The 25,429-nt window shown below is 57.0% G+C and overlaps 7 protein-coding genes across 7 annotated transcripts; 3 read left to right on the forward strand and 4 right to left on the reverse strand.

Moving 5' to 3' along the window:
* Nucleotides 1-2,839: 2,839 nt before the first annotated feature.
* EsH8_IV_000906 (uncharacterized protein) lies at nt 2,840-4,819 on the forward strand (the record flags this gene model as incomplete). Its single annotated transcript, XM_083265796.1, has 1 exon — nt 2,840-4,819. One exon carries the CDS (start codon nt 2,840-2,842, stop codon nt 4,817-4,819), a length of 1,980 nt encoding a protein of 659 aa, XP_083124691.1.
* A 2,806-nt stretch (nt 4,820-7,625) lies between these two features.
* Nucleotides 7,626-8,684, reverse strand: EsH8_IV_000907 (putative Sin3 binding protein-domain-containing protein; the record flags this gene model as incomplete). The annotated part of the gene is made up of 1 exon (XM_083265797.1): nt 7,626-8,684. One exon carries the CDS (start codon nt 8,682-8,684, stop codon nt 7,626-7,628), a length of 1,059 nt encoding a protein of 352 aa, XP_083124692.1.
* Nucleotides 8,685-14,679: 5,995 nt separating this feature from the next.
* EsH8_IV_000908 (DNA topoisomerase 3) lies at nt 14,680-16,942 on the reverse strand (the record flags this gene model as incomplete). Its single annotated transcript, XM_083265798.1, has 6 exons — nt 14,680-14,712; nt 14,763-16,096; nt 16,144-16,313; nt 16,372-16,550; nt 16,606-16,803; nt 16,862-16,942. The coding sequence occupies 6 exons, from the start codon at nt 16,940-16,942 to the stop codon at nt 14,680-14,682; spliced, it is 1,995 nt and encodes a 664-aa protein (XP_083124693.1).
* A 961-nt stretch (nt 16,943-17,903) lies between these two features.
* Nucleotides 17,904-19,088, forward strand: EsH8_IV_000909 (uncharacterized protein; the record flags this gene model as incomplete). The annotated part of the gene is made up of 3 exons (XM_083265799.1): nt 17,904-18,254; nt 18,325-18,389; nt 18,452-19,088. 3 exons carry the CDS (start codon nt 17,904-17,906, stop codon nt 19,086-19,088), a joined length of 1,053 nt encoding a protein of 350 aa, XP_083124694.1.
* A 245-nt stretch (nt 19,089-19,333) lies between these two features.
* On the reverse strand, nt 19,334-20,623 carry EsH8_IV_000910 (4-nitrophenylphosphatase; the record flags this gene model as incomplete). Its single annotated transcript, XM_083265800.1, has 4 exons — nt 19,334-20,094; nt 20,269-20,337; nt 20,421-20,442; nt 20,552-20,623. 4 exons carry the CDS (start codon nt 20,621-20,623, stop codon nt 19,334-19,336), a joined length of 924 nt encoding a protein of 307 aa, XP_083124695.1.
* Nucleotides 20,624-23,140: 2,517 nt separating this feature from the next.
* EsH8_IV_000911 (uncharacterized protein) lies at nt 23,141-23,656 on the forward strand (the record flags this gene model as incomplete). The annotated part of the gene is made up of 1 exon (XM_083265801.1): nt 23,141-23,656. The coding sequence occupies one exon, from the start codon at nt 23,141-23,143 to the stop codon at nt 23,654-23,656; it is 516 nt and encodes a 171-aa protein (XP_083124696.1).
* A 451-nt stretch (nt 23,657-24,107) lies between these two features.
* Nucleotides 24,108-24,864, reverse strand: EsH8_IV_000912 (DUF4149 domain-containing protein; the record flags this gene model as incomplete). Its single annotated transcript, XM_083265802.1, has 4 exons — nt 24,108-24,274; nt 24,346-24,649; nt 24,718-24,751; nt 24,818-24,864. 4 exons carry the CDS (start codon nt 24,862-24,864, stop codon nt 24,108-24,110), a joined length of 552 nt encoding a protein of 183 aa, XP_083124697.1.
* Nucleotides 24,865-25,429: the final 565 nt, after the last annotated feature.

Raw genomic sequence — 25,429 nt, forward strand, 5'->3', positions numbered from 1 at the left:
CCAGGCAAAAACTCGAGCAGGACAAAAGAGGAGCGCGCTATATTAGCATCGTCGAGTTTGAATGCAAAGATACGAGGCACTAGGGCTTTGGCCTTGGTTTTGAGCAGCATCGTGGTATCGATTTCGATACGTAAATTTTGGGAAGTCTCAGGAGTCGACTCGCGCAGCTGAACGCGGGCGACCCAGTAGGTCCCGTTCTCAAATTTTAGCAGACGCGCGAGAGAGCTGCCACCAACTCTGTAGCTTGAAAGCAACTCGCAAAACGCTCCGTTGTTAGCTCGAGACGCAATGTTGAGAATGGCCGCCCAGTCGGTCCGCTTGAGACAGGCGCTCACTTGAGGGTTCATGGAAACATTTGGAGTGATCCAATCCCACTCAAGCGATAGATTTTCGTCTGGGTAAAAAGGCATGGCGACCTGAATATATAATGAATGAGTCTAGGTGGAAAACAAAGCTGGTGATTTAAACCCGGATCGGCGCCATATGATAGATAGTTTGCGCCGAAGAAAGCTGGGGTTCGATATTTGTTCATGTTTAGACCCCCGTTCGACCGGGCGGCCCGTCCCTGGCAACAGCAAGGGATGTCAGCTCCAAAATTGTTAGTACTGTAACCCCTATGTCGTTAATATGTTAAAATGCATCTAAAGTTTTGTTGGTGTCAGATACTCCATTAATACATCGACAATATACTACTGAAAATGTGCATCCCACGGCATTCCATTCGACTGGATCATAACTATTAAACTTCCCATCGAGTAAAGCCTGTATGTCGCCCAAGCTCAAATTCAGAAGCCGCCGCATCGTCATCCAGCCGCCGCTCCCAGCCGCTCCCGGCCACACTTCAAGCACTTCTTCCCTTTCTCAATCCCTATGCCGCTACAGCCAAAGGAACGGCAATTAGTAGTCATGCTTGTAGACACGGAATCCACTGGTGCACTGACTACTGTCGCTCGGCCCTAGAGAGGGAACGGAGGAAGCATTAGCACAGGCGGCGCACTCTTGCAGCCTGTCAAGGCCAAACAAAATAACAGACTGAACTCACGTCGGACGCCAAGTGAAAGGACAATGGCTCTAGCGGTGCCATTTGCTTAGGGCAGCTCCTTATCACCTAGATCTCTCTCTCTCTCTCTGCTCGCTCTGCCCCTTAGAGGCTATAATCTATCGAATAGTAAGGGCATGAAGTTCGTGCCGCACGACACAAATCACCTAGCAGGCGGCCCGAAGCGCCCGTTAAGTGCCAACGTTGATTGCAGTAGCTCCAAAGATCATTGCGGCACTGGCTGCCAAGCCGCGTTTGGGACTTGCTCGGGTGTATCGACAGACAGTACTTGTGGCGGTGGCAAGGTCTTCAAGTGCGGAGGTTCAACGTATGGAAATTGATGTAGTGCTAACGGTTTCTGTGGTTCGGCCGTCGAACACTGCGTCCAGGGATGGTACGTTTCTCCCTTCTTTTTCATGGCTTCTGGCTTCTGTAGCTCGACTACTATTCACTGTGGCACCGGTTGGTACGTTCCCATCCTTACTGGCTTGTCCATCTCCATGACATTTTCTCTGATTGAATTGAAGCTATACTGACACGCATTTTAGCCAAAGTAGGTTTGGAACATGCACGTGAACATGTCATAGCCTAGAATGTGTTACGTGTGGTTCAAGCTGCCAAGGATGTTTGCGCTTAGCAGTAATGCTAGAGACAAGCAATCACGCTTTTAAAGAAAATTCAACTTACATTCTCAAAAGAAAAAAATATTCACTCAACTTATCATAAATATAAAACTAAACTTTTAACCACAGAGCCCATAAAGCGTTTCAAAATCAGACTAAACAGATCAGCGTTTGGTAAAAGAGTATACCCCGCGTATCATACTCCATGTGCCAAGGTTAGCGTATAGCTTAGTCTCGTTTTGAGACTCGCATATACCGGTAGGCACCAAATGCTGAACCTCTTGAGCCCCAACACTCACAAACCTCGGCATATATCTATTCGAGCAGCATGTTGCCACGAGTTACCAGACCATGCCGCTTAAACCGCTGCCGATTGTCTTGGCCTATTCCGCCGAGAGCATGGGTTTAGAACCTCTGGACGGGGTTTGAGGGAAATTGTTTTTCGCCCCCCATGAAGTCCGACTGATTGATAAGACAACATAAGATGACTCCAACGTCATCAAACAAACAAGACCCCCCTGGTCGCCGTTCGCATCCCCCCCGCAGCCGCGCAGCCGCAGATTTTTTTCTTCATCGGATAATAAGAGGAACTCGCGTGGAACAAAGTTGGAAAGCCACTAATTGCCATTGGGTACCCAATGCCGTCCTTCCTCATGCGGGTGTTTGATGAGCTAAATGGGAGCAACTCCATAGGCCCGTCCACCACCCCCGGCCCCATGGCGAACGGGAGCCATCCGAGGTTTGTGGGGCTGATGCGATCGAATCGAATCCCTCTCGGTACCCATCGGTGCGACCTCCGGCGGAGGCAACTTTCTAAACAAGCTCTTTGACACCCGCGATGTCCCACCCGCCAAGACTCTAAACGACCCTCCGCAGCGGAAAACGGCAATTGAGCGGGAAGGAAGCGTCGCAATCTTGATGGGCACCAACGGGCGCCCTTTGGATCTAGGCTCGAGCGCCGGTCCCCAGAGCTCTTGTTTGCTGGGGCCAAGGGGTCCCCTCTACTCGGACTTGGTGAAGATGCGAGGGGCGGCGACGGCGACAGCGAACCTGGCCCGTCGAGGAGAAGCACATATACCAGAGGGCGGGATGTGAGCCTCTCCAGACTCTCGCCCTTCCTTTCCGCACCACCTCTCTCTCTCTCGCGCGCTCCTTTCCCCCCAGCGGTGCCTCGAACATGCGGTCGTCACTCCTTTCCTCCCTCCTCTGCCTCTCCGCAGGCACAGCAACCGTCGCCCGCCATGCCAGCCAGCTGCGGTCCGACTTCAACCACGCCTCCCTCCCGCAAGCCCACTCGGCCCGCGGCCTCCCCGCCGCGGACGGCAAGAAGGGCGTCCTCCTGATGAACCGCATCGGCCCGTCCACCTCGGAGCTGTACGTCGCCAACGCGGACGGCTCGGGCGAGCGCCTGCTCCTGGGCAACGGCACCTCGGCCTTCGAGTACCACGCCGCCTTCTCCCCGGACGGGCAGTGGGTGACCTTCACCACCGAGCGCAACGGCGACGGCAACTCGGACCTGTACCGCTGCCGCTTCTCCGCCAACGGCACCGCCGCCGCCGCCGCCTGCTCGGGCCTGGAGAAGCTCGTCGCGACCCCGTCCGTCGAGGACGCCGGCGCCCTGTCCCCCGACGGCGCGAGGCTCGCCTTCGTGTCCACGGAGAACGGCTACCGGGCCAACATCTGGGTCCTGGACCTCGCGACGGGCGAGCGCCGGAACCTCACCAACACCGCCGCGGTGGCCGGCGACCCCCTCCTGCCGGACGGCCACTTCAGGCCCAGCTGGTCCCCCGACGGCGAGTGGATCGCCTTCGCCTCGGACCGCAACACCGAGTGGCGCGGCCACGGCAACGGCACGGGCTGGGAGCACACGCAGGAGCTCTCCGTCTACGTCATCCGCCCGGACGGCAGCGGCTTCCGCCAGCTCGCGACCAAGCCGGGCTACTGCCTCGGCTCGCCCAAGTGGTCGCCCGACGGCAAGCGCGTCCTCTACTACGAGCTCACGACCGAGGACACGTGGGGCGCGCACCGTCCCGAGTCCGTCGCCAGCGTCACCTCGCAGATCGTCTCCGTCGACTTCGAGACGGGCTCCGACCGCGTTGAGCACACCTCCGGCTCGGGGCTCAAGATGTTCCCGCAGTGGCTGGCGGGCGGCGACGCCGACGACATCGCCTACCTCATCAAAGGCGGCGACAACGAGGGCTACAACTACACGTCCGGCGGCACCCCCGCCGTCACCGCCGCGGTCCGCTCCCCGGCGTGGTCCCCCGACGGGAAGTTCGTCGTCTACGAAAAGGTGGGCTTCACCGCCCGGCCCATGGAGAAGCCCCTCTGGAGCTGGGACGAGGACTGGGAATACCGCCAGACCGACGTCTTCCCGCAGCTCTCCCTCCAGGGCCGCCTCGTCATCACGCAGAAGCAGCTCGGCAACTCGTCCATCGTGTCCATGAACCCGGACGGCACGGACCTGAAGCTCGTCTTCGACTCGTCCTCCACCGGCGAGATCGACGCCGCCCTCGTCGCCAAGGGCCTGGCCGGCGCCTTCCAGCCCGCCTGGTCCGCCGACGGCGAGTGGGTCACCTTCGGCCTCGGCTCCTGGTTCCAGTCCCGCGCGACGGGCAAGGCGCGCGTCTACCGCGCCGCCTCCAACGGCACCTTCTACGAGGCCCTGACGGACGGCACGGTCCACTCCGGCTTCCCCAGCTACTCGCCCGACGGCGGGTCCATCGTGTTCCGCGAGTGGGGCGTCCGCTACGGCCTGCGCGTCATCGACCTCGCCACGCGCGAGGTGCGCAGCCTGACGAACGCGACCGACAACCTCCCTTTCTGGTCGCCCGACGGCGAGCGCATCGTCTTCACGCGCAAGACGTCGGCGACCAACTTCGACGTCTGCACGATCCGCCCGGACGGCACGGGCCTGCAGACCCTGACCTCGAGCGGCGCCAACGACGCCCACGCCGTGTGGTCCCACGACGGCCGCATCCTGTACTCCAGCGGCATGTACGGCTTCCGCGACGAGGCCGCCATCTACGACCAGACGTTCCAGCCCTACGGCCAGATCATCGTCATGGACGCCGACGGGTCCAACAAGCGCATGCTCACGGACAGCCTGTGGGAGGATTCCATGCCGCTCTACGTGCCCAACGAGTTCCTCGTGTGATTACACCGCGGCTCGCATTGGGTTCTTGACCTGTACATCACGTATCAATAGCAATAACTAATTCGTATAAAAGTGCCATTCCGTGTTATTCTTCCTCCTATATATATATATATATATGTGTGTGTGCGTGTGTGTGTGTGTGTGTGTGTGCGCGCGCGCCCATATTGATTGGACATGCCCGGGTTGCAACTCGAACCAGAATTGTTCAGCCCGCACTTCGACGCGTCTTGTTGTCGTCCCTATGGCTACGTCTGTTCGGACCCTTAGCCCTCTGTCATCCGGTGTCTGCGCGCTGTCCACGGGCGGTCTCATGGCGGCGACACCCTCGGCGTCTCACGTTCGCCCTACGGCCCGCGTGGCCTGTTCGCATCACAGCCGCCGTCCCGGGGCAAGGACAGCCTAGGCTGGGCTGGGCTGTTGGCTGGAACACCCGAGCCTTTTCCAACACGAGTTTCCGTCTTGCTCGGGAGCATACATGAAGAGAACGCCAGACGATGAACGTCTGACACCGGATGATGGCCCTGCACTGCGTATGCGCGCCTGCCGGCTGGCTTACGTGAACCTGTTGGATGCTGTGACTTGAACTTGCCCTTTCTATGGCGGATTACAGGAGGAGGAAGAACATCTTTGCACCTACCCCCATCATCGCCCAATGATGACCGGACGTTGCTGCAAGTGGACCGCGCGCCTTACGAGCAATATACACCCGGCCTAGTCGGGAGACTCGGGGCGTGTAGTAAGGCCTTGTCGCCGGAAGCTGTCGGAGATTTGCATCTGGCCTTCTGGTCCAAACCACCCTTCTCCCTGGCGAATTCGCCGGGAGACGTGGCCATGGAAGGGGCTGTCCCAGGGCCGTCGTGGCCAAAGGGTCGTGCAAATCGTGGCATCGCAGGTTCGGGTGCAGTACACACAGTAACACGGGAGATTTCCAGAAATACTTCCGTCTCATTTTGTATTTTGAAGGTCCCGCCGCATGTCCCTTTCACGCGAGAGGCTTCGATCCCCTGCGATATCGGGATGCGCCTCGATGCCCCGATGAACCCCCTTGTTCAACGAGAACCCAACAACCCTCCAAAAGTTGTCCATGCTGCTCCCCGGCGTCCTCGCCCTCTGTCCGGTCCACGGCACGGTATCCACCCATTGGGCCATTCCAGACCTCCGGGAGCTAGCAAGTCGAGAAAAAAGGGACCCCTTTTCTGACGTGGGAGGTTTACTTGGAGGACCGCCAGTCAGAGTCGTCCGCGAAAGCGACGTCCGCATCGAGGTCGTGGGTCGTGGCCATCGGTAAGCAGGGGAACCAGGCGCACAGCATAGACCGAGGGGGGGGCTTTCCGACGTGTACAGCTTCTTGCTCGCCCCTAACAAGTCCAGGCAAGTCGTCGTCGACGGAGAGGCAACGCCGGAAGTGTCGTCAATCGTCACCTCGCAGTTGGCGGGCACCTCGGCGGCGGGACGGTATGATGGACGACGCCCAATCTTGCGCCGATATTCGCTCATCAGGCAGGTTATACCCAAGAGCAGTCGCGGGCTCGCCTCCGTTGTCCCAGCCTTGAAAGGGCCATGGCATTATCAGGGCAAACCACGCGAGCACACAATCAATAAGCCACGAAAGACAGCAAGTATCCATAGAAATGGGACGAAACAATCAAGAGTTCCATTCTGTGAGCTAGACCTAGCCGCCCAAGCCCGGAAAACCCAGATCCGCCGTTCACCAAAAAAGGGTATGTTTTTTAATGCCTTTTGTGATATTTCACTTCCTCCCTGTGCTCTTTCTCATGTCCCAAGACACAGTGCTCCGTAGCCGATCAATAAATGACAATATCAGCGAGCCAAGCATCACCAATCTTTTTCTACTTCGCGTCCTGTCCTCCGCGGGAGTCGCCAAAAGCCAAGCCCAGGCCAAACCCCTCCAGTCCGCAAACCACCAAGAGTATATACGTCGTCTCTTGGTCAGTGTCCTGTCGACACAGATAATACCCCAACAGTGTTTTTTTCTTCCTCAAACCCCCAACGTAATTAAAGAGGTGACGAGAAGCGCGCGCACAAATGGCCGCAGTGTGATGGCCGACGAGGTGAAGCTCGTCTGGCCTAAATGTGTTGTGGTCCTCCACGGCGTGTTGAAGTGGGGAGACTGCAGATGTAACAAAAACAAAGGGGTATGTGCAAAATGTGGTATACGCATGAATGGGAGAGAATCGAAATATGTGGAGTCGTGGTGTCAGGCCAGCCTTTTTCCAACCTGTCATCGACGCTCTCTGTCACAGCCCTCGTGCCCCAGTCGGCCGATGCTCAAGGACGCTCAGATCCCACAGCTTGTTTGGCCGTGCTGCGTTTCGGGGCCCTCTCTGCATCAAGTCGCGAGCTGAGGCACTCGGGCAAAGACGAGGTGACATGATGCAACGTCCACAGATGGCCAACCGGCCCATGGTGGTGGTTTTGTCGAGTTGTAATGTCGACGAAGTGTGTAGGGGTATCCTCCAATAGAGCCGTAATCGTAATGCAAAGTGGTGCCCGATGCCACAATGACTGCCCTTCACGCGAGGGCGTTGTTTGTCGTTCAGATGCCAGGACGCCGAACCCAGAAAAATATAGAACCTCCGTGTCATGACGCGCCAGAGGTGTGGTGTGTGATCCAAGGCCGCGCTGGCCGATCAGCGAGGCCATGACACGGTATCCTTGGTCCAGCCAACCCGGCTTACCCACCCGAACCCAGTCAAAAATAAGGAGAGATGCTTTCTTACCGGTCAAACAGACCGATCGCACAGCGCATTCCCCATCCCCAACGCCGTGCTATGCAAAAGTGGTATTATACAGAACCCAGTCGCAGGAGGGCCTCGACCGCCTCACGCTCTTGCGCGTCAGACGGGGCCCCGAGCGCCGAGAAGTCGAAGGGCAAAGGTTGAGGAGAACGAGCCATGCCGGTCGCAACGGATCGCAAGCCTCCGGAAGTATATACACCAGTAGAGAGGAAGCTGTGGCCGGCGGATTGGGCAGCCGTGTTGTAGGACTCGGCGCGAAGGGCGGCGGCTCCCACGGCAGCCCAATCCTCGTCGTCGGTGGCGTCCTCGGGGTCATCGTTCATATCCATGTCGTCATCGTCCGGAGCCTCGGAGCATGAGGCGGACGCCGAGCCATCCAGGGACATCTTGTCCGCTTCGTGCTCCATCATCATGGCGTCGCGATCGTCGTGGGAGAAAACGATGGAGTCGCCGGCGTTGGAGGAGGCAACGTTCAGGCGAGACCTGTCCGCGCCGCGTCCGCCGCCCTTGGTAATGGGGATGCCCGACAGGTAGTCGGCGGGAGGTGAGGACCTGCGCGCGGGCTGACCGCGTCGCCGGGCATCCCATCGTCCCCAACCCACCTTCTCAAACTCGACGTCTCCGTCCGGCCCGCCACCCTCGCCTCCACGGCCCTCCAAAGCCCCAACCACCAAGCGGCGCGCCTTCGTCGGGGGGATTCCTGCGAATCCCGGCACCGACGTCGTCAGGTAGCCCATGATGTGGCGGATGGCCAGAGGGCCGTGGTTGAGAAGGATCTCGGGAAGGTGGTGCTTGGCCAGCAGGGTGGTGCTGATAGCACCGGTCGAGTCGTACGACGGCGACCGGGAGGCTTCGCGCCTACGACCCGTCGGGTCGTCGTGCAGGTCCAAGTCCGAGTCGATGGGCTCGAGCTTGGCCATCTGGAACTGGGCCTTGAGGCCATGAGGCGGCAGGGCAGGAGATATGGAGTTTGGGGGGGTGGGAAGGGCTTGAGATCGTGTCACAGTCGTCGCAGGAACACTCCGAGCCGCTACAACAGTGAAGTTGTCTCGGCTCATGTCGGAGGCCTGGGGGATATCGCAAGCAGCTGCTGCCATGGTCGCCATGATGTCGTTAGTTGTGTCTGGTGCTTCTAGACGTGTCTATGCGCGAGGACGGCCCGTTAGTTAAATGTCTTATACGGCAACGAGACAGGCGACGCGACCACGGGAGGGGGTTTTGGGGGTTGTTTTCCCACGAGAAAAGAGACGTGGTTTGGGTGGTGGTGGTGGTGTTGAGTCACCAGGGGGATGCGATGGCTGGGGGTAGGGTTAAGTGTTGACGTACTGCTAGAAGCGGAAGGGATGCGATGCAAGTGTGGAACTTTGCGGGTAGGCAAAGTCGACAAGTCGGCTAATGACGGTTGGCAGAACAGACTGGCAGAGCTGTAGCGATTATCGTGACTGTGACAAGAGAATCTCGTCAGTATTCGTGTGTGGTTCTTCGTGATGTTGTAGTTGCGTTGAAGAAGAGAAGAGGAAAAGGGAGGGTAGGAAGTGCGACGGCAGGGCTAAAGTAAAGGACGTGGACGGATACGGAGATGGATGGGAGTGACAGACTCACTCCTGGCCTGGCTGCGACTGAATGACTGACTGGATGAATGACTGAGAGCGACACACACACGCACACACGCACACACACACACACACACCTTTCAGCAAGCACCACACGCTTCAGAAGGACGAGGCAGGTACATCCGCAGGCTGAGGGTACTTGAGATACATTGCGAGACCTGGGGCACCTCGAAAGCCTGCGGCCGGGGGAGAGGTACCCACGGTACCGGACGGATGCGACCCAGGATCCAAGGTCTCCATACTGCGGCGCGGTACCTCTCTGTACCGTCCCTTCCGTCGTCACCCCTGTGTCTGGCAGCGGCAGCACCTCTGCCTGGGAGGAGGAGGAGGAGATACGTCAATCAAGGTCGGCCCTGTACGCCGCTGCTGCAGTGCAGCTTGGCTTGCGCTTCCCTGGCAATGAGGTGAGCCAGGCGCCAGCCCAGGCTACATACAGCACGCACCCCAAACCGCAGTGGCATGCCGAACAAAGAGCGCCGGCGGAAAGGGGGATGGGGAATGGGGAGGGGAAGGCAGAGCCACCCAGGGCGTGTGAGTTGGCCCACGGGTTCCGTGTTGGTCGCCGTCGCCAGGTGATGACTGAGCTGAGGGTGGCAGAGACAGACAAGAAGAGAGCGCGCCGGTGGCTGATGGCTGATGGGAAGTGGCTATCCCTGCACCGGCACCAAAAAAAGGAGCCCCCCCAGCCAGGAAAAGCGACGGGGGGGGGATGGGAAAGTGACTAGAGGGGTGGATGTATCCCCACACCCAACATTGTACACCTCACCTTTTCTTGCCTCCACTGGCTAGCGGGAAGCAGCTGCCCTTTGTACACAGTGTGTCGCACACAAGCTCCCACAACTGCACGCCCGTCCCTTCCTTTGATTCCATTTCCGGTCGGCAGTCATCTACTTGATTTGACGGCAGCGCCAAAAAAAGAGTTGCTGGGCAAAAAGCGATGGTCTCTTCATGTGTGTGTGTCACCCTTCGATCCGATCTCTTCCTGATCTTGCGTTGAGTTATAATTTTCCGCCATCTATGGGTAAGGGGAAGTCAAGGCAACCCAACCCCCTAAACCCTAGAGTCTGACCTGATGCTCTGTGACCCTTTTTCTTCTGGTTGATTGATTGATTGATTTGCTTCCCTGATTTAATTGCACGTTGACAGCACGCACAAACCGCAACCCGCCAAAATTCCACATGACAACTCCAAACAATCCACCTGAACGGAGCTTGGGCGGGCTCCCCCAGCACTCGAGTTGCGGACCGGTCCCCATTTTACAGAATACCTCGGGATACAGCGCACCAAAAGAACCCACCCTTGATTGTTTGAATGCCCGCGACGTCCATGGACCCGTCAGATGTCCCATGTGCCGCTCACGTCGTCTTCCCCCCATGCCGAACCCGAGCTATACAAACCATGCCTCTTACTGAAACGAGTTCCACTCGCTGCCTTCCCCGGACTGCCGATAGGGTACGCCGGTATCCAAGGGGAGAAGGGGGAGCAAGCCGTGGCCTTCCGTAATTGCAGTCAAACCCACAATGATAGCCCACAATGATTTTCGACTAGCAGAGCAAAGAGCTCCAGGCCTATTTAGTGTACCCAGACAGAGAGAGACAGAGTCCACAACGTTTGGGAACAAGGATGAGGTTGAGAAAAGGCGGTCTTGGAACCAAAGGACTATTATGGTATGCCAGACCGGGTTGCCAGTGACAAACCTGCAGCAGTTGCAGTTCCCTGCCGAGCATCATGTCGACAAACGCCCCCTCTCAACACACTACCACGCGTTCATCCCTTTCCCCCTCCCAAAAAAAGGCAAAGATGCACTTCGGTGCCGGTTTGATGCGCATCATCATCAACAAAACCTACCCCCAATGCCCAACGGCATCCCCGACATGGAATTTGCAAAGTGACCAAAAAAAGAAGGAAACCTTCGTCTCGGCTACAGCGTATGGGTGGCAGTCTGTCTGTGAAAGCTTACCAAGCTGTCGGGGATCGAGCACACACCCCCTCGAAGCCATGAAACTTTACCTTTCGGCGGCTTCCACAATGCTCATGTGTTTCCATTTTCGTCCCTCTTTCACCCCCTGGGAGATCCACCATCGACAACACGACTTCGACTCATGAGCCCATGGCATTTGACTTCTTTTCCCCGTACATCGAGATCATGGATTGATAGGGTTGTCGAACCCCAATCGCGACCTCTCACCTCCCACATCACACACAACCGCATACACACAAGAATCCAACACGTTAATGTTTCGTTATCGTCGTACTATCTCTGTTGATTCATGCCCGTACCCGCTTCCTTTATTGAGCACCCCTTGTCCCGAGCCACGCCGGGCCCCGGCCCATTCTTTTCCTGCCCCCTCACCCCCCCATGTCAGCTTCCGCCGGCCGCTGGGAGACGCAACCACGGGACCGGCCCACTGAGGCATGGGCAGAGAGGCAAGCAGCTTATCCAGCCCGCCTTTCCGTCCGTCCAGTGTTTCCGCGCGAGCGCACTCCCACAGCTCCACACCACTATAGTGTGCTCTAGCTAGTACGTGGGCTCAAGCTGGAGAATGCGACAGTGTCGTCATCAATCGCAGACGTCTGCCTCCCAACACTCTCTCCCACTCTCTCCTAGCAACCGGCCGGGGGACCGGGGCCTGGGTGAATGAACCCCCATGTCAAAACAACAAGGGCATCGAAGACCTTCATCACCGCACTGAACACCCTCTCTGCCTCCTTTTATTTATTTATTCTACTTCCCGGCCTTCCCCTATCCGGGGATGTTTTTATTTGTTTTATTTTTTAAGATTGTCGCAGAAAAAGTTCGAAGAAAAAGCTTTGATCATCGTGAAAACGTCGAGCTCGTTGAAAATTCTCTCCTTTTTTGGCGAGATGAGAAATGCCGGGTTGGCAAATAAACCCCCCCCCCTTTTCTCCTTCTCCCGGGGAATGAAGGAAAAATTAGAATAAGAAAGGAGCCTCTCGACATGGCCCGTCAGCGGCATCCGTAGAGCAGGACCAAACAAGCAGGGGGTGGTGTAAGTGAACCGGCCGTCCGGCGCTGCAATCTCGCGCAGGCAAGCCAAGGCAAGGCAAGGCAAGGCCGTCGTCGTCTTTTCTTCATGTCCGGGTTCCTTCACCCCCCCCTTTTGCAGTTGCCTTTTGCAGTTGTTCTGCATGTGGTCCAGGCTATTTTTTCCAAGTTTACGGCATGTCTTAGACAGTAAAAGGACTCGTTCGTCATGGCTAATTCCCCCCGTCGCATCGCTTATACGCAACAGCCAAGGAAATCAAAAGAGCGAAGTAAAAAAATTCAAAATTAAACCGGTCCAGTCCAGTCTGTCTCTCCATCTCTGGCTGGGCTCTTCTAGCACTCGCCAGATGGGAAATGCGCGACGTGTCTAGTCCACGCAGAGTGCCATAAAAACACAACACAACAACAACACCCACCATTTCTCAAGCGCGTTGCGCTTCTCTTACACGCCTGCGATGGTGCCTGGGCCTTGTCCATCCACTTAGCACCAGCTCAGCTGTCCCGTGGCCCGGCTCTCGCCCATTTTACCTTTTCGACCTTTCGTCTCACACCGGGGGGGGCCAAGACAGCAGTCCAAGCACTCCTCCTCTCCGAGACGTCCAAATGGGGGGCGTGTCGTTAACAATCAGCTGCTCTGATCTCCCTGATCTGGGACTCTGGGAGCATGGGGCTGGAACCAGACCCATCCACCCATCACCTTGTTAAGTTTGCACCGTTGACAGGTACGTAGCGTCCCCCAAAGTACCTCGCTGTACACCACTCGCCCACTCTCCGCTCGCTCGCTCGCCCTACCCTCTTTCACTCCACAGTAAGATACACAAAAAACGACACGGATACACAAAATATTGAGCAGTCGCGACGGGCAGGTACCATCACGGCCGGCGCGTAAAGCCAAGCCCGCACGTATCGCGACCAGAACTTGTGTGGTTTGATTTTCCAGGCTGATAGCGATAAGCGTCCAACGACAGTCGGCCGAGGCGCATTGGGCTCAGTCTCACCCCAAACGTCACCATCGCCGACTGTAGCCTCTTTTCGCCTTCCGTTTTGCCGTGGCTGCCAGCTAACGACCTTCTTCAGCAATCGCCGCGCCCCCTCCCCTTCCGTTGAATCCAACCATTTCCCGCCTCACAAAACTTGTCTGTCCCATCGCGCCTCGTCTGGGCACCCCTCATATTGGCCTACCAACCACTCGATCTCCACGCCCCTCTCGTTCCTCCTCACCCTGACGTGATGTGCTGATATGCAACTCGCATCGTATCCGTTGCGGGTTTGGTCGCCTCCTTGAACGGCCCAGAATTCATGTAGTTGGATCCAAATGGAGATTCTCGGGGCTTAGAGCCAGCCGTATTCCCGCCTCTACCTGCAATGTCTCGCTGTATGAAAGGAAACCTCCTGGCTGCAGCAGGCTTGGGCCTGTATTTGCAAAAGCATATCATATCCGTCTCGAGCCTCCCCGGAATTCGCGCAACCCTCCACGTCGCATGCCGTCGAGCGCAACCGTCACGTTGCGCCCAGCCCATTCTGTGATTGGTCTTCCCGCTCAACTGTGCAAGCGTCCACGCCCCCAGATGACCCTCCGAGCCACCAGCCCGCCACAACCTTTCGTCCCCAAAGAAATGCGAGCCACCAGAACGAAATAGAAGAAAATTGCCCGTTTCCCGCCTTGTACCCGACGGTACATCGTCTCGTCCCCTTGCGGGCACCTGCTTTCTCTTGCCTTTTGTTGCTCTCGCGATGAGGGCAATTCGGTCCACGTCGTTGTCGAATCAAGGTCCTCCGTCGTGGGCCGTGTTCGTCACCTCATCCACTTGCGAAACCCCACGTTGTGCCATGCTGCACCGTCAAGGCTTCGGGCTCTAAGCTCGTTCCAGGCGCCCCTCTCCTGGTGCTGCCTTTCTTGTTCCCTCTCGGGTGTCTGTGGATATGATCCCGCCGCCGCAACTCCTCTTTCGCGACTCTCGGCCTGAGATCCCTGGGAAATCCTCCGCCTTTGGCCCGATTTCTTCCCGGGCTGCCCCTCCTCGCGGCGGCACCACTGCAGTAGCTGCATCTACATTGCCCACCCCGCTTCTTGTCCAAGATATCGAGGCGGGGTCCATGACACCCTCATCGCTGCGCCTTTCCGACCTCTTCCGTTGCATGCCTAGTCCCAACCAGCCGGTTGACCATAACCGCGCCGTCTTGCTGTCGCCCGTGGCCGCCATCAGTCTGAACTATGAGATGCGTCGCGCAGCTAGCCAAACGGCGCCGGTCCTCGGACCTCGGGGGCTCATATTGCGCCAGTCGTCACACCCACGTTTGAATTCTAGTGGACACGATTGATAAGGAACTCTGGCCCCGTGGTCCTTGTGCGTATGGAGCCGCGTTACGTCGACGACATCGTTTGGGATAATCCCACTTCATTTTAACACCTTGTCGTCTCGCACACTATGGTACCACCAGGGCTGAGCCCTTATCTGTATCCCGAGGCCCATGCCGGGCTCATTCGCGTATGGACATGTATTCGCGACACGCCTAATGAAGTCAGCGCGCGTGGACGTGTTAGTGATGGAACCCTGGCTTACCGCTTTGAGTACGTTGAGCCGCTCTTGAGAGTCGCGAAATACCTGCCGGTACTGGCCAAGACTTTCCCGTAAGACGGCTTCCTTGGACATACGTCCATCGCATATTGCCTTCATCTTGTTCTCCATCTCCTTGCGCAAGAAGGGCTTGCCCAGGCTTGTTTCGAACTCCATGCGATCAAACCCTGTGATGAGAGCGACGCCGAGTTGTGTCGGGATGAAGACCTTGAGACCTCTCCGTCCTGCCGACGACGCGCCGCGACCTCCTCTGCCGCCACGACCGCCGCGGTTGCCGCGGCCGCCCCTACCACCTCTGGCTGGCGGCGATGGGGGTCGATCCTGGTCGTCGGCGTCCTCGTCGTCACCATCCTGGCCACGCTGGCCCCCGTCGGCTAACTGGACGTATTCTCTGTCTTGGATCTTTTGGATGTGCTCTGCCATCGTTGCGTCTGTACCGATCCCGTTGGCATCCATGAGGGCAATGAGATCCGCTTCCGTGAGATATCCCGGCGGGCTTGTTTTCCCATCAGTCATCATGGCTTCCGTCGGTTGGAAGGTCTCGCCCTGCGTGAACTTTGGTAGCTGTGCCGAGTCGTTCCATTTCTCGTAAACGAACACGTCGAGGTAGTTGCGCTCCAGAACAACTAGTCCGCGCGCATGAAATGTCTCTTCGCCGTAGAGGATTTCCACGTCCGTCGCCATACCTTTAGCATCCTCCGAGCAACAGGCAAGAAACCGCCGCACAACATACTCATACAGCTGCCTCTCATCTGCGTTGAGCACAGTAGGTGCTGCGTACGTGACGGGATGAATTGGCGGATGGGCCTTGTCGTCGTGTTTCCCCTCGCGCGGCTGGCTGAAGCTCCCATCGAGCAGACCCTGCGCGTACTGGCCCCATCGACTGTCAGGCGTTTGCTTCCTGACCAGGGCCTTGAGATCCATGCCTTTGTCGAAACGGTCTGTTTCGGTTCTAGGGTAGCTGATGAACCCCTTGTTGTAGAGGCCCTCTGCGATTGTCATTGCCTGTTGACCACTCATGCGGAGAAGGCGGGTTGCCGCCTTCTGCAGCTCAACGGTGGTCAGGGGCAGAGGCTTCCACTTTCGCGTCGGCTTCTCCTGAACCTTTGTCACCTTGGCCTTCTTCGCCCCAATGCAACGCTCGTAGAGAATCACAACAGACATGCGGTCGAAAAGCCGATTCCGCGACCAGTTGAAGCCGACCTTCTTACCTTCGCGGGAATGCATGACCTTGATGCTCCAGAATGGTTCGGGGACGAAGTTTTGGACCCGAAAGTATCGATCGACGACAAAGCCAAGCGTCGGGAACTGACAGGACCCTACATCGTCGGTCAGGAAACGTCTGGTCCAAGTTGCGCGAACATACCATAGCTTATTGTGCGTTCTTGCAGTGCGCCCCCGAGAGGGCGAAGGCTGATGGTCAGGAAGCGTGTAAAGGCATACCCGATTCGGAGATCTAGCTCTATTCTCGCATCCACAGCGTCAACTTGCTTTTGGTCCAGGTCGGTCAGGCGTCGGGCAGCAGTGAGAATGTGTCTACAGCACCATTAGACAATTAGATGAGTTCTTGCAAAGAATATTAAGGGCCGCCTACGCTCGCTCGATGTTGCTAAACGTGGCACGCTTGACGCGGATCCTGGCATTGCCTTTCTTGGCAGCGTTGACGATCTCCTTTCCAATATGCTCTCCTTCTCGATCACAATCTGTCCAGATGATGAGGAGTTCGCAGTACCGGGCTTGGCGTTCGATATTCTCGGCCACAGTTTTCTTGTCCTGCGTTGGTCAGCAACCGCAACTTGTTCTTGACGAGTGTCTCGAAGTAGCAGACCTGCGACACCACGGTGACCACGGGCGCCGAAAACAAGCTCTCGGGAGGAGGATGTGACCAGTTCTTGTTCTCTGCCGTGAACTCGAGCCCCGTGAGATGGCCGAGGACGGCCGTCATGGTGACGTTGCATGATCCCCATGGCGCCCCAAAGTCGAAGTCGAAGCCATAGTTCTTGATGTATTGCGAGCGTGTGTTGTGCTGGGAGAAGAATCAGCCTCACGAAAACCGATGCCGAGAGTATGTCTTCGATACTCACAACATCCGGACTCCGCCCTGCCAAGTGGCCAGCAACCGCTTTGGAGATGGACGGCTTCTCCGCAACGCAAAGCACCTTCATGTTCCCGTTTTAACGGAGCGAAACAAGGTTCACGCAGGTGGGATGACGCTCAGCGAAGTATGCGATGCTCTCCCGCATGTTCCATGCATACATCCACAAGTGTTATTGTTGAAGGAGCAGGAGCATGCTGCGGTAACTAAGGTCCTGTTCTGCCTACGACGCGGTTGCACAGGAAATGCGCGTCCAGGTCTCCGTGGGCTCCGGCTCAAGGCGTCGGCCGCACGAAAAATAACGTGTCAAAGCCGACCAAAAGCTTTCTAATTCCTCGACCTGTAGGAAATCGCCACTGCCACTGCCAGTTTTCTTTTCTTGCGGACTTGCGCTGCCACGATGCTGTCAAAACTTGACGTATTTCGGCCCAAGGAGAAGTTTTGTAGTTGAAGCTCAGCTCCCTCCCCTCGCTAGCGGCCATGCGCAACCCCACAGCGGGGCTGCCGCGCCCATTGGAGCGAGCTCTCCAATACTGAGCCGCGCCGTGCTTTCAGCTTCCCCGGCGTGCCTGAATACATCATATCCTAGCAGCCATGCTGCCACCATCGCAGGGACAGAGAACTGACGTAAGATTCCAACCAAGCCAACGGCTCTGATGGAGGCGACGCTAGTTGTTCATCTTTAATACCATGAGAAAAGGTTCTCATTCTGTTCATGACAGCCACAATACGTTTTGCCCATGGTCCTGGTTAGCGACGGCTTCTGAAGGACGGGCCTTCGGTGGTTGAAATGCCCGGAGACCCCTGCGCCTCGCCCAACGTGGCGGCCCACTACGACCAAATTATGGATCTATGACGCTCTGTTTCCACCACCTCACATCCGCCGCGAGTTGAACCACCCCCATCCTCCGAGCCCCAGCATCACGACCTTCAAGACACTCGCTGCACCCCGCCTTCCCCCTTCAAACCAAAACGGTCAAACAAGACATACCACAAAGTCTGTCTCCAGAGGTCATTATACCTCAAACACAATGGCGCTGCCCGCAGTCAGCTCCCTTGAGGACTGCTCCGAGTGGTCCAAGGTCGCGGAACCCTTCATCCCGCAGCTCCTCGAGCTCCCCCGCAGGATTGCCACGAGCCCCCAATCTCTCCCCCAGATCTACCTCGAGACGAATCCGCTCGTGTCCGGCTTCTTCTTCTCCCTGATCATCGCCGTCATCACCCTCGGCGTGTCAGAGTACCACAGGAACTACTCCCAGATCGACCGGCTCTGGAGTCTTCTGCCCAACTGGTACACGCTACACCTGACTGCATGGGCGTACCTGAACGGCGAGCCGGCGCAGAGGGTCGCTCTGGCCGGTGCTGCGACTACTCTGTGGAGCGTAAGTATCCCTACGGCCGCTCTTTCTCTGGCGGGGTGAAGCACAAGGCTAACAACATGTTTCCCGGCAGGCCCGATTGACCTTCAACTACTGGCGTAAAGGAGGCTATGAGCGCGGAAGCGAAGACTACAGATGGTACGCACACAGCACATTGGAAGCTTGCGAAACGGTCATGTTCTAACACCCTCGGGGCGCAGGGAAATCGTCCGCAAAAATGTCCCCGCCTGGTTCTTCTTTCTCCTCAACGTAACCTTCATCTCCTTCATCCAGTCGGTCCTCCTCTTCGCCTTCTCCGCCGCCCCCGCCTACTCCATTCTCCTGGCCAGCCGCCTGGAGCCCGAAATCACCGCCGCCGACTGGTCTTTTTTCGCAATCATGGTCGCCCTCATCCTCAGCGAGTACATCAGCGACGGTCAGCAGTGGGACTACCAGAACGCCAAGAGCTACTACAAGAAGAACGCCAAAGTGCCCCACGGATGGGCGCAGGAGGACCTTGACCGCGGCTTCATCGCCAGCGGCTTGTGGGGTTACAGCAGGCACCCCAACTTCTTCGCCGAGCAGATGATCTGGTTCGTGCTCTACCAGTGGAGCTGCTACGCGACCAAGGTGCTGTACAGCTACACTTTTGCGGGCTCCGCGTTCCTCTTTATGCTGTTCCAGGGCTCGACGTGGCTCACGGAGCTCATCACCTCCGGCAAGTACCCCGAGTACAGCGAGTACCAAAAGCAGGTTGGCATGTTCATGCCCCAGTCGATTTTCTCGTACAAGAAGCCGCCGCCCAAGGTCATCCGGACGAGTGAGCTCGCCAAGCGACAGGGCAAGAAGGACAAATAGACTCGGACAGCTCGTCGAATACGACCACTTGACGTTTTGAGGCCGTTGTCAATTTATATTCTAGCATGACTCTGAAAGGGTGGGCTGTCGAGACCCAAAAATAGACGGTCGATACGTATGCATGTACTTCTAGGAATCCTTCTAGTTCTAAAGGGGGGGTCGTTACGGAGTTTCGTGTATACTACCCGGAGCCTGTAATCGTAGGAACCATAAAACTCTATAATCAAAGACCTCTAAAAGCCGCATCATGCATCAAGCTTCAGACTGGCCAGGCTGTCGACGTAGTAAGCGGGGACAGCCGCGGCGCCCTCCTTTTCCCAGTCCTCCTTCTTGTGCACGCCGGTCAGCACGGCCAGCGTGCCGCCCAGCTTGCCCTCGATGCCAAACTTGATGTCGGTGTCGAGGCGGTCGCCAATCATGCACGTCCGCTCGCGGTTGAGCTGGAACTTGCCCTCGACGGCGTCCATCATGGCCTGCGACGGCTTGCCCAGGGCGACGGGCTGCTGCTGCGACATGTTGATCAGCGGGATCGAGATGGAGCCGGCGCCGGGGAAGAAGGTGTGGGCCATGGGCAGCGTGCTGTCGGTGTTGGTGGCCAGGAAGACGGCGCCGCGGCGGAGGTACTGGTAGCCCAGCGACAGCTTGAGGTAGTTGATGTGGAAGTCCAGGCCGGCCAGCACGACGCCGACCTCCGGGTCGAGCATCGACCCGTCGGCGATGCCCGCGAAGTCCTCGGGCGTGATGTCGCGGCGGAGGGCCGGGTCGGTGCCGCCGATGAAGTCGACGCCCTCGGCGCGGAGCTCGGCCTCGATGCCGGCCTCGCCGATGACGAAGACCTTGCGCTTGTTGGGCGGCAGGTCGAGGATGCGGGAGACGTAGACGGCGGAGGAGTAGGCGGAGCCGAAGATGTCCTCGACGTCGCTGGGGATGTCGAGGGCGGCAAACTTCTTGTGGTAGTCGGGGCGCGACTTTGTCGAGTTGTTTGTCACGAATACGGTCCTCTTGCCTGTTGCCGGGGGTGAAAGAGAAGATGTTAGGAGTCAAGGCAATTTACTACGGAGGCGGAGGGAGAGGGGGAGACGGAGGGAGAGGGGGAGACGGAGGGTCTCCCGCCCCGCCCCTCCTCTCTCATTTTCTTTGAGAATATGAGATTACTGAGAGGGGGAATAGGGTGAGGAACCTTTTGAGCGGAGGAAGGCGAGGGTCTCCCGGATGCCGTCAAAGAGATGATCTCCGGACCAGAGGACGCCTGTTGCGGAGAGCGAGATCGTGATTAGCTCGATTCGGACGGAAGCGCTTGCTAATCCGGAATGAGGGTGCAAGGTGCTTTACCATCGCAGTCAATGAGAAAGACCTGTCGGCTCATCTCACGGTCAGCAGCCGCCTCTCATCTCCCCCAAAAGGTCATCGGCAGAGGGAAAATGACTCAATGGGTGGGGGGCGGGAGGGGGAGTTTCGCTCACGTCGAACTTGTCGAGGAATTCTTGGATGGCCGAGGGATCGCCGGTTAGGTATTTGGGCTGCTGTTGAGACATCGTGACTTTTTCTGGGCTTGGTGTTTTTTTTTCGACAGGCTCGGTCTTGGTAGTGGCAGCAAGTCTTATGAGAGGTTGTTCTGAAAGTGAGTTTTGGAGGGGCAAGGATGCGGGACCTGGTATGGAGCAGGCGCGGCCGGATGACGATGAGTGGATGGGGGCGGGAGTGAAGTCGGACGGCCATCGTCCGATTGGTCCAGCCGTGTATCGCGGCTGCCCGTGCTTACGGGGCCGGTGGGCTTGAGATTATTGAAACCTGGGGGAGATGGAGTGACACGATGCGGTCTCGGTCTGGGGAAGGCCAGAGACATGATTCTTTTGTGCATTCTGTTCCGGATGCAATTGGTCTGGGCCTCTGTCTAAAAATTCTTCTGCTATTGAGGACCAGGTAGGAGGGATGCTTGGGCAACCGTGTTGCCAAGGCACGAGAAACAGGCGATGATGTCGAATTCAACGACGGGATGAGTAAGGTCGAACTTCAACCGCGTCCTCCTTCCCCAGATTCTATCCGACAAAGCTGAGACAAACGTCGGGGAAGGGAGGAACTGCTTGTCAAATGTTTTCATCTCAGTCAATCAATCTCTATTTAATATCAACCTCGTCCTACGGCGGCGCAACCGGACAATTTGCAACTTCAAATGCGGCCAGTCCACATGCCCATTGGCATTCATGCCGCGTCACATCCCAGCCCAGCGGCACGGGGGGTTCGGTTCATTCAACAAAAAATGCAAGCCCCATGATTCAGAATGGATGAGGAATGCAGCTTGACACATTGTTTCCCCCGCATCCCCCCTGCAGTAAGCTGTAACCTGTGTTCAAGAAAGCGAACCAGCAGGTGCATCACACTCAACAATACCAAAGTGCGCGCCAAGAAGAAGCGAATGGAATGCTGCAAGCCCGCCCTGCAGCCCAGGCGTCATCCCACTCACGGGGGTCACGGCCCCACGCCGAGGAGGAATAAGCAAACAAGCTCCGTGTGCGGAGTTTCTACATCCTGTCGCGCCTGCATCACGACAGCGCACTGTAGTAACTAGTAAGCACGCTCTTCTTATCCTCCTGCTTTGGCGCGGCCTCCCCCCCACTGCCTTGCATGGATTGGAAATCCATCCAAGGGGGTCTCTGGCACTGTCGGCATTACGAAGGCAGATGACGTCAGATGGGGATGGCCGCATGGCAACACGAGTCGTTAAACGGCGTGGCCGGAGTGGCGTAAGAACGAATTTTCCATGTTAGTTTACTTTTCTTTTTTTTTTCGCCTTCGGTCGACAAGTCCGTAAATACGGTCGGGCCATTGGAGAATGGAGATTGATGTGTGTGGATATCCTTCAGCAGATGGTCAGGTGCATGTGCCTCTTCAAGTCCATGTGTCTGAGACCAAGCCGAAGCTCCGAAATCTCCATAGGAGCCGGGCAGGATACTGTCACAGTAAACGGGGGCCACTGGAGTGTCGATCAGCGGCACCCTGAAGGCTAGCGGCCCCGCGACCCTGGGAAAAAATAGTCGCTGAGAATCAATGGATTTGCGGCGGCATCTGCATGGGCTATCGCCGCGGTCCCCCCGTTCCCGACGTCGCTTAAACTCCGACGACGGCGTCACATCTCACTTCGCACCACCCTCCCAGAAAAACTCGACGACTCGATGGCGTGCGCTGGCTTACATGATAAGCAGCCCGAACCGGCCGATCGCGGCAAGCACTCTCATTCCTTCGGCGGTGAAGGGAGATTGGAGCTTTGAGTGGCTGCTTCACCGCTTTCGCATGTTTCAGCGACAGGCAGACACCCCCCCGGAGAAAGGACGTGGGGGGGGGGACGAGGGGAGGAAGGAAGGAGAGACACCGGAAGGAAGGAAAGGCAGATCTCAGGGACCTCTTCCGGGGGGGGAATGTGACACCAAAGCACGGGTCACCGAGATTGGGACGTTTGGGGGGCTGGCTACGACACAATCGGTAGGTGAAGGTGAAGTAGACGGCCAAATTTACTAGTCCAATCCGTCTCAACGGACTTTGGCCCGGGTGAGGACTGCACTTCACTTGAAGGGGGTTTTCTCACTTTTTTTTTTCGGCTTTCCCTTTCGGTCCGTTGGCCCTTTCCACGAGAGACAGTACCATGGGTCAGTCAGTGTTTGCTTCGTATGTATTTATAAAATCTCTCCGTCCCCTTTCGCCACACCTCGGATTCTATTATCTTTGTCTCAATAAAGGTAAAATTCATCCATTTAACTTTCACCTCATCCATTGCGGTCCGGGCTCTTCAGTTTACCCACCACTCACCTACAACACCTACAACAATAGATAAAAAATCCCCGCTTGCCAACACGGTCCCTGGTTAGCACCCTGCCGAACCTACACTAATACTCGGGCACCCTCGCAACGAAATCCTGGCCGTTAATCGTCCCGAGTACCTGACTCTTCCCTACCTATCGTCTCCACCGCGCCAAACACCCGTCTCATCAATATTGGGCCGAAGCAGAGTCGGACTCCACCCAAACCAAAATTCGATAGCAATTTTATTAACAGCCATGGCCCCCGTCATCTTCACCGAGGAGCAGCTGCGAAGCTTGCGTTCTCTCCCACCCAACGACTACACCATGGCATCGCAAGCACAAAACACCCAGACGCCCGCCACGGCTTCCACCGATGCCTCCTCTCAGGCCGACTACTTCAACTCCTCCTCCCTGAGTTCCGCCACCAACTCGTCCCGGGCCTCCGTCGAGATCCACGACCGCAGCGTCGTTGTGACCCCGGGCGGCACCATCACCTCTATCGCCCACAAGGCCAAGAACCCCTTGCCGCCGCTGTCGCGCGAGTTCCCCAAGCCTGTCGAGGATATCGATGTCGATGAAGCCCTCGCCCGCAAGCCCGGCCGCTGGACCCTGAAGGGCGCTCTCGCTGTCGAGCGATCCGCCCCAGTTGTCGACGAGGAGAAGGCCAAGGCCCAGCGCCTCAAGGCCCTCGAGGACGCCAAGAAGGAGCTCTTCGCTGCCAGCGAGGTGCTGAAGACGGTTCCGCTTCCGTCGCGCAAGGACAACCTCTAGGCGACCAAAAGCCGATTGGAACATACCAACAACCACACTAATCACGAAGCACCAGTTGCATTGCAATGTTCTTGCATTTTTAAACTTCGACACGCGGCTTATTCGGCACGCGAACGGACTCGCGTCGGCCAGTTGCCGGTTGAAGACGATACCCAGCTTAGATCGGATTGAGGGACGGGGAAGCGAACGGTGCGAGGCGTCGGACGGTGCAACGTCGCGTCGGTCAGCAGCGCAAGGAAGCGATGCCGCTGCACCAATGGGCGTTTCATTCGAGATTGAGCACTGTTTTGGTGCTTCATCATGGCAAAGGAAAATGGGATTTGATAACGTGCTGCGTTTTGCAGTAGTCTGCCAAGCTGTACATATGTGCTATGAGCATGTCCTAATAAACGGTTTCGACCAACCTGAACAATTTCCCTAGCTACCTTGGAGTGCATCAGGTCAACTGGCCCTAGTCGAGCCGCGCAGCGAGCGAGAAACCGTAGGAGACCATCGCGACGAAGCTGGCCATGTTGATAAGCGTGGAAATGCCGTGCAGCTTGCCAAACGACTTGTTGAGGGCCAGCATCTCCTGCGAGTGCGGAGCAGGGTCGTAGCTCTTCTTTCCGTCCTTCTTCTCTGCAGCATCATCACCCTGTCAGTTTCTCATTCAAAAAGCGCGGGCTTGCCCCGCACTGTCTATCACCTACCTTGAGCGTATCTAGCTTTCATGACCGTCACGGTCTTGGGCAGAACCACCACCAAGTTGACCAGGCCGGTGACAAACATGGTGGCAATAGGCAGCAGGGCGCTGTAACGGCTAGACTCGTCTAGCAGACCGCTGATGCTGCTGGCATGTCCGCCGAGCAGGCTGTTGCTTCCCGGGTAGGTCAGGGCTAGCACGGCAGGGAGGGCCGTCTGGATGGCAAAGTAGACGGGGAAGAGGGCGTTCTGGGCAGTGGAGAAGGCCGGTCGCTCGAGGACACGGTACATGGTGATGCCATTTACGAATGACTTGCGGGCTGTCAGTCATCGCTCCCGTATGCCATCTGCTTTCCTCATTCTGTCGTATTGTAGCTTACATGGAAAAATGTCGTCCCTAAGTGGGTGCCGTAGCTAGCCAAGACGTTAGGTACCAACGGCGAAAGTCTGACTTATTGTGCATCTCGAGGAACTTCTTACGAAATGATGTGGTACGGCGCCACCGAGAAAATAACGGAGTCCGGCATGATGGGCTGTCGTAATGAGTTGCAAGGTAAGTTGATGATTTTACTCTTTTGGATTGAAGTTGGAGATGAGATAATTGCGGCTGCGGAATGAAGAGGTAACATCTGGAACAAGCCGCTGCTGAGGGGACAGGGGTTAAATGTATGAGGTCACCATAGCTCCATTCCGTAGCATGCTTTAGGTACCTCAGCACTTATAAATCTTTCATGCACAATGTTCTAGGTTCGCGGCTACTAAAATGCTTTCGTTCAATTGCCGAAATTTTTGACTTGCCCGACTGCTATTGACATCCTGAAATATTAGAAAGGATTACCGGTAGATCTAAGGGCAGCTGATACTAAAAGAGTATGCTGATTTCACATGCCCCCTGTCGCTGTCGTCACGTGATCGCGTGTCAGCCGTAGCTCGACGCGCTACCAAGTCGCGCAGCAGCCTGGAGCTCAATGGACCTCCCTCATCTGCCTAAACTGGGCCGGGGTCTAGATCCAAGTCTCCGTCGCAACGCCATTCGTTAATAACCCGAATCTCCTTCCTTGATCTGATTTTCTCGTACCAATTCCTGGGACT

The sequence above is a fragment of the Colletotrichum jinshuiense genome, chromosome 4 (genome assembly GCF_051148585.1).
Source record: "Colletotrichum jinshuiense chromosome 4, complete sequence".
Lineage (NCBI taxonomy): Eukaryota > Fungi > Ascomycota > Sordariomycetes > Glomerellales > Glomerellaceae > Colletotrichum > Colletotrichum jinshuiense.